Source organism: Brachycentrus maculatus, unplaced genomic scaffold (genome assembly GCF_059751285.1).
Source record: "Brachycentrus maculatus isolate JH-2025_06_01 unplaced genomic scaffold, ASM5975128v1 h1tg000543l, whole genome shotgun sequence".
NCBI classification, from domain to species: Eukaryota; Metazoa; Arthropoda; class Insecta; order Trichoptera; family Brachycentridae; genus Brachycentrus; species Brachycentrus maculatus.
The window spans coordinates 421439-430125 of NW_028281287.1; the positions used below are offsets into that span (position 1 = coordinate 421439).

At 32.9% G+C, this 8687-nt stretch overlaps 1 protein-coding gene across 1 annotated transcript; it reads right to left on the reverse strand.

Annotated features, from left to right (window-relative positions):
* Positions 1-4280: 4280 nt before the first annotated feature.
* Sil1 (Sil1 nucleotide exchange factor) lies at positions 4281-8431 on the reverse strand. Its single transcript, XM_088273078.1, has 2 exons — positions 8088-8431; positions 4281-6402 (listed from the first exon to the last, which is right to left on the reverse strand). Exons 1-2 carry the CDS (start codon positions 8215-8217, stop codon positions 5117-5119), a joined length of 1416 nt encoding a protein of 471 aa, XP_088129204.1. The 5' UTR covers positions 8218-8431; the 3' UTR covers positions 4281-5116.
* Positions 8432-8687: the final 256 nt, after the last annotated feature.

Genomic DNA, 8687 nt, shown 5'->3' on the forward strand with positions numbered 1-8687 from the left:
TATTAGAAAAAATAGGTAAATGTGAATATACACAAGATAGTATTTTCATCCGCCTCCGTAGTGTAATGGTCAGCACACTCGGCTACCGTTCTGGAGGTCCCGGGTTCGATTCCCAGTGGGGAGGGGGTCAAATAAATATAAGTGAATTTTTCACTGTAATATTTATTCAATATTACCCTGGACTGGTACCTGAAGCGGAGGGCTGATCACCTTTCCTTCATTTGTAAACAATCAAGTTAACACTGCGTTTATATGATGCAGTGCCCTATGCACCATCGGGGTGCGGATAAGGGTTTTATTATATTATTTCATATAAAAAGGTATTTGGCCTTTAAAGAATTTTTCCTAAACTTTTTGTTCTATAACCCTTTTAACCCTCAGGTATGATTTCCAGCCGTTTATTTTCCAACGTTATATTTAATTTATATAGGTAGTTATGCAAAAATGTATTACTTTGCACTTATGTGTGTTGTTTATCTTGACTTAGCCAATAATTTACTATTTAAATACAGTTTTGTGTAAAAACGAAAACAAAAAAATTAAGCATTCGGTAACGTTTTTTAGGCAACTAAAAAAAGCTTTAATAATCGTCTATAGATTGGGAAATACTGCTATAGAGCATCTATCTGGGTATAGGGTATGAAACGCTATTCAAATATATATATTTTCTTAATTCCTAAAAAGAAGTTTAAAGTTTTTTCTTACTAAACACCGATAATTTAAAACTACATTTATATTTCTGTAAAATAGTTATAGTGGATTCAGAGGGTAGAAAAAATTTTCAATTACAAGAAAAATCACATTAGGACACAATATGTGATATGCGTACAAATATATAAAAATTCAAGCAATTAATACTTCATTTATGTAGTTCACTTTTCCATTTTCTGTTGCAGTAGATGGTACGTTAGGATAAGATCAAAAGTAATGCTGTCGTGGTCTGAGAGAACAGCTACGTAGCTGTGACAGGGAAGGAGGGCTCAGAGATGCAAAAGTATGTGCCGCTTTGAAAGGGATGAGTCCCTCGCTGTCGCTTTTGCTGAACCTTGCTAGCTTGCTCCGACACAAGAGTTTAGCTTAGTTTTTTGAGTTTACATCCATTGAAAAAAACGACAGCTTAAAATAAGGACAATTATTATCCTATCCTATGCTACACATGTAATTTTTACAGTAGATTCAAAAATACACTCTTCACTCCAAATCAAAAAATATATGTATTATAAAGATGAAAGAACATCATTGTAAAATATTCATGTCCATTTTTTTTAAAAATCTTGAATTCACAAAATTATTGTACACATAAACATGTTTTTTGTTAAGTATTCAGCAATTCATAGGGTTCAAATTCCTATTTCATCACAAGTGAGTTATGCTCTTTTTGTTTATATATTGGTTTATATACCTGGATCATTTCTTCTGATTGAATCCAGTAAAATCAAATGATGAAACGGTAAACATTAAAATAAAATTAAAACAATAATATAACAAAATACAAATTGAAAAAGACAAATTTACTGAAATAAACACCTGTCATAAATAAATATATTTAAATAATTACCTTATATTAAACATTATTATCTTATTCATGTCTTAGGCACATATTTGAATATAGAATACACCCAAGTATAATATTTAATATATTTTAACTAAATAACATATTAAAAATAATAATAAAAAAACTTAAGTTCAATTAGAATCCATAGTTTACATGACTAGCTCAAATCGTTAAAAAATAAACAAGGATGATTTTAGACAAGAACCAAATGACTGGCATTGTGATTTAGAATAACTCATTTTTAGACATAAAACAAAACATCTCCCCGATCACATGAGTAAATATTGTGCAAACATATCGCTCACTCCTTTCAAGAACGTCATAAATCAAAAATCGTCAATTTCCAGTTGTGTATGTTTTCGGAATGCCCAGAAAATGTACTACATCCCAGCAAAAGAGGCATATTTTTAACTTAATATTTACCCGCTACAGGGCAAAAAATGTTGTTTTTGCATTTTGAAGAAAAGGTATTGTTTAATTATTTTTTTAAATAAACTAAATATTTTTCAAATGGATAAAAAATCTTCAGGTTTTACCTAAAAAGATCACTTGCACAGTAAAAAGTTCAATAAGTGGCTTGATATTTATTTTTAATACATTGTGTTATATTTTTGAACTTTAAAAACGTTCTCCTGAAAAATCATGTTTTTTGATTTATGACGTTCTTGAAAGGAGTGAGCGATATATAGTATGTGAAGCAAAATATGTAGGAAAGCAAAGTTTGCGCAAGCCTCACTTTTCAGTTTGAACAAACTAGTTTTCCCATCAACATCCACAAGTGAAAACCAAACAGGTATGTGAAGCGGACCTATTAAGACACTCAAAATATCCAAAAACCATATAAATCCATTACTACATCACCTCCGGGAAAATAGTGACGGAAAACAACATTCATAACTCATCAATAACAGCAACAAAAATTCCACACAATGAAACGTGATGAAACAGTACAGGAAAAACATAGTTAAATGAAAAATTATATTTATCATTTAAAATAAAATGCGGTAGTTCCGGATGATACATATTACTTTTCAATATATAATCATATATTTTTACAAATTTACGTGATATAAACAAAGGCTATTTATTTAGCAATGGTATTTTCTATCCAAATACAGTACAACCTCGATATAACAGGCATCTATTTCACGAACTTTGGATCAACTGAGGATCAACAACAAAAATCCGGTACAATTTAAAAAAATTAAAGACGACCTGTTAATATTATACATGCTTAAATTCAAAAGTCGCCGCATGCAAGCAATTTTTAGTGGCCACGATAATACCAAATTATGTCTCAAAACTTCAAAAATGCAAACAAAACTTAATTCCTTTTTCAAAAGCAGGATTTTTGAAAGTAAGCGCGCAATATCAAATATCAATGTCACTTCATGACGAGTATCCGAATGTGTGTTTTGAATTGTTTTTTTTATATCTACATAAATACAGTGTTAATATTTAAAAATATATATATATTTTCAAACCTATTTCAAATAATGGACCTTTGGCTTTAACGCTTTTTCTATTCAAGGTACACCTGCCAAATTAAGAAATTTCATAGATGCATATTTACCATATTATGGTAACATATTTAACATATTATGTTTAATGCAAAATGTGAGCCTACGTAACTGAGCACAGGCAATCAAAATTTGGAGCAATTGTGTTATTTTCGCAAAACTAGATTTTTTTCCGCGGCACACCAACTAATCACCACGGTACACCAGTGTGCCGCGGCACACACATTGCGGAACTATGCTTTGACGGACACCCCTTCTCCCCAATTAGTTCATTATATTGAGGTTTTACTGGGATTCCAAATTGAATGTATTAGTATTATTTTTTGACATCTCATCAAAGATGAAGAAGAATATGGAAGTCTGGGCATTTACTGGGCTGACGACCGTCATAGGCTGGTTTAAATGATCACTTTACACACGTGTAACATTCACCAATTCTACCCATTATTGACAACCAATAATGGGTAGAATTGGTGAATGTTACACGTGTGTAAAGTGATCACTTAAACCAGCCTATGACGGTCGTCAGCCCCGTAAATGCCCTGACTTCCATATTCTTCATCATCTTTGATGAGATGTCAAAAAATAATATGAAAATAACTCCTGTAATTGGAGATAATCCAGATTTTGTGAACAAGTATTTGGACACACTCAAAATGTTGAATGTATTAGTGTTTACAAAAGAGTGAATTATATTGTTTGAGAAAAGAGACTAAATATTTTCTTGGTAAACAAAACTGCGAATACTGAGGAACAATCAATTTAATAATCAAACTGATGATACCTATCATCATTGTTAACTCATTCAGCAACAGTCGACAGATAAATGTATGTGTTATTTGTAAATTAAAAAGTCTTTGGTTACAACTATGATTTCATTTAAAAATAATAATAATAATCCAGGAAAATCGGTATAAAAAGAGCATTCAAAGTATGTACTGCTGAATATTGGTAAAAGCAAACCAAGCTCAAACAAATTCATATTGCATACTGTAAAATATGCAGATATTTTACTAAAGTTAATGGATAATGATAATGTGATTACATTTTTGAAGTATACAGTGGAACCTCTCATAATAAGCACCTCTCGTAATGAACAATTCGCATGAGTAAAAAAAAAAATTATAAAGTTGCTCCCTTAACGGGCGACATTTCGCATACCGTAGAACGGGGTTACTTGAACTTTGATGTGTTACTTGGTACAATTTTTTTTTATTTAGATTGTGGTATTGATCGAAGTATCGTGACAATAAGTGTCACCCGTCAGGGAAACAATGAATCATGTCGATACATTCATTATTGTAGACCAAATACAGATTTGAATTTTTTTTTGTACTGGGCTCAAGTAACACATCAAAGTTCAAGTAGCGCCGTTCTACGGTAATGAGTAACAGAGAAAGAGCAAGTCCCCTTTTCACGACATTCACCTGTAAGCCGGGACTTCTGCGCTAGTCAAAAAAAATGTTTCGCTTGGCGATTAAGATTCTGGAACAAATTATGCTTGTTATGGGAGGTTCAACTGTATATGGAATATAAATATCAGTGATAAATATATCATATAAATTATTTAACATTGATTCATAATCAAATAATACTACTCCAAAATTTAGGCAACTATATATAAATATATATGAAGGTATTCCAGTATGTGAAATATATATTTTTTAATTACACACTACAAATTTAATAGGAGGAATGGTAAGGAATGACAATCAAGTAAGAATATTATACTGTACTTTACAATAATTTTGATAATATAAAAATAAATAACGTTTAAACCTGACTACAACGAAGTATCCTTGCAAATGTTAAATTATTTATTTTTATTAAATAAACTGAAATTTATAGCGATTTTTTGAAAACATGAATAGGATAGTATGAAAATGTCATTATAAACTTACGCACGCACCACATTATTTTACGACAGGAATACTTTACCTAAACATATGTTCAATACATTATCAGCACATTCAAAAATCAACGAACACATTGAATAAATTAATACAGGAGTACAAATGTTTGTATTAGATATAAGAACATTTTACAATTCATCCTTGGTTTTAGCTTCGTTCAAAAGGTTCATATAATTTTCAATCATATCTAAAATATGAATAAAATACTCAACGCCTTCCGAAGATTCATCCGATGTGTAAAACTTTCTCTCCGCTACAATTTTTCCATACTGAATTTGCATATTGTGGAAAAGAATGAGAAGGTTCTTGTCTTTGTAATGGTGGTGTTTGCAAATGTGACTGAACGTGTTGATTACTGAGAATATTTTATCTATGTTGTCGACATTCGTGCTGTCCAATTGGAAGTACTCTTGCAGCAACTTACTGAGGATGCTGCAAGAGGCCGGATTGGCCAACTTACTCATCAAATCCACTTGATAGTACTGCGTCAACTTTTCGTCTTCTGCCGGATTCCCCGGCACGTGATTTTCTAATACCGATTGATGCTCCAGAACTAAATCCTCGAGCAAGACTATGATCTTGATCTTCAGTTTCACATAAGCCGGATTGTCGGAGGCTAGAATTTTATGTATGATGTCCATGCCGTGCTTGGAGAATATCTGCTTTTGCGCAATAGGATATCTCCTAACCAAACAACTCAAAGCGTAAACTGCCTTCGCCTTAACATGTTCGTTCTTTTCTAGAGCTAAAACTTTCAGTAGATAGTTTCCTGCGTTGGTATCCAATGCGTATATTTGGGCTTGAATATTATTCTGCACGCACGAACCTAGCAGTTTTATCGCTTCCGCTTTCAAAGTGCTGTCAGTGCTATTCAACTGGGGATAAATTATCTTTTCAAACCCGCCCAATCTCGCAAATTCTATGGCATTGTCGAATTGATGGACTAAGTATTCGAGATCGACTAAGATGTTGAGTATTTCCACAGCGGCCAGACTGTCCACGGCTTCTTCTTCGAGATTATCTTGGAAATTGTTAGTTTGCGGGAACAGCTTGTTGATCAGTTCATATCTGCTGATCAATGCTCTCATTATATCAGAGTCTCCGACGTTCATTTTCAAGGTATTGAAAATACTTTTTATTTGCTGCAAAGTCCTATATTTATCTTTGGCTTCGAATCGTTCTCCGGGGATATTTTTCAAAGCCTCTTGAAGTTCTTCTTTGAACAACGTATCTGCCTTTTTGAATTTTTTAGGGTTTTCATTACTTGTGGAATTTTCAGTAGAATTATTTTGTTTTTGATCTTGCACTACGGATAAAGATTTTACTTCATCCTCTTCTGGGTCTAATAACTTGGCTTCCGTGATCTTTGTTTCAAAGTTGACACGTACATGGAGGCCTTTAGGAATTGGTTGACCTGCAAAAGAAAACCATCTATATAAATAAACATGTGAATGTTAGTTCGTTTTAAAATCCCAAATCTCAAGTTATTAACCGATGCTTTGAAATTTTGACATGATGTTGCATTCCAATACAGACGTATTTTAATTAAATAAAAACATAAATGTTAGTTTGTTCAAAACCTCGAATGACCGTTTGCTTTGAATTTCCGATACATTGTATCATTCGAAAATGTACATGTTTTTATATAGCGACAGGTGTTTTCATATACCTATGACAAGTAAAAACATGCTTTTTTAAAAACAGTCTTTTGAACCGCCATGACAACATCGTCTATTGAACGTAATAGCAGCACACGCAATACTAAACATTGCTCATGGCAGACACCGTCTTTTTTGACAGGTGCTTGAATATCCACAAGCATTGTGAAATTAAACTGTATTAAAAATGTGTGCTTTCTCTTTTGTTTCTTTTCCATTTGACTGGACTGAGCCACAGCAACGTGTGGCTGGATGAAGCTAGTTTTAAATAAAAGCAATGATCCTGACCAAAATTGTCAAACTCAAAAGGCACCAAGAGCCGCAAAAGGTATTTTGGGTACGCTGGCGGGCCACATCAAAAAACTCAAAAATCTCATTTTCATTTTAATCTAGCTTTAAATGAATAATTTATCATCAAACATAGTCACATGAGATACAGTAGATCCAACTTAATGATTTTGTAAAAGAATATCATATGTTCCCGTACAAAAAACTGATTTCAGTAAATATGTAAAATAAATGAAAAATATCACCGCGGGTATCCAGGGGCCGCAAAAAAATACGAGCCGCATGCGGCCCACGGGCCGCAACCCATGATCATAACTGTCACCAAGAAAAGGGGATGCGATTGGCTAGGCCATGTATACACATGCCTCCCGAGAGTTGCCATAAAGCTTGCCTTTTTTACAAGGCATCAGGTTCCTCCCGCCCAGGACGTCTACTTCTGACAATCTGTCGGCAGTTTTCGTCCGAACTTTGGGATGCGGACTTGACATGGGAAGATGCTGAAGGGAGCTGGCAGCTGACAGATGAGCCCAGAGGCAGATTGTCAATTCCATATGCTCCACATAGGGAGCGGATATGGTTAAGAAGTATTGAAAGTTTATTCATATCACTCATTTGTATACCAGAGTCTCACAAGTAAAAAATTGTAATTTTCCATGAGGTTTTTTTTTAATGTATTTATGTAGTCATGTCAATGTACTGTGTTAGAATGATTCAGTATAATGAAATCTTGGTAATTTATTAATTTGAAATAATAACTTCAAGAAAACCTTTTTTTTTTCTGGAAAATTTCATAGTATCTTACATTGACATTCCAGATTCAACTTAAGCAAATGAGGAATATATTGGAAAATTTGTGTTTACTAAAGAATTTATAATTTAAATCAATATTTGTAAGTTTGTCAGTTTAAAAAAAAAACACATCATGAATAAGCATTACTGTTTTATTCCATGTTGATATTTCACTACTTCATCTCATTTATTACTATTTTCTACTTTATCCAAATATGCGGATGAAATATAACGTAATATCGAGTGATATTTAACATGGAGCGGGTAAACGCTGATATATTTGGCGTTTCAAATTTGACCCGGGCATCTGACATACGGAAATATCTAGAATTGGAAAGGCTTATAATAAAATAAAAATCATTACCCTTTTTCACCACCTGCCATTCATGAGTTGGAACAAATTGGTCCACATTATTAGTGTCATTCGTAACCTGTGAATAACACAACATAACACAAACCAAAAGAAAAATTGAACAATTTTCAAACAGCTTCATCGTGAAGTGTCAAAATAAAAATAAAATTATTTTACGCTAACCCTTCGGAGGGCAAACGAATGATGAAATTTTCAAAAACGCACGTGTATCCGCGCACTCATTAGTTGTACTCGAGAATAGAATAGAACCGATGAAACAGGTGTTTTATTTTAAAACAACAATATTCATTCTGAACCCATTGGTCCACGTTTTACGAGTTTCGCCATTTGTAAACATTTTCCTATCAGCTGTAAGAAATGTTGCTAAACTGAAAATTAATATAGGTACCTATATCTTTTCTAAGTACCCACATGCACAAAATGCAAGTTTTTCTGGTCAGATTTGGACAATAAATTGGAAACAATGCTGATGGAAATGGAAATGAAAACATTGAAAATGAATGTTCTGGTAAATACAATTTTACTTACGATGATTAAAACGTTAGTTTTAAGGATAATCACGTTGCTTGTGATGTAAATTAGATAAGATCT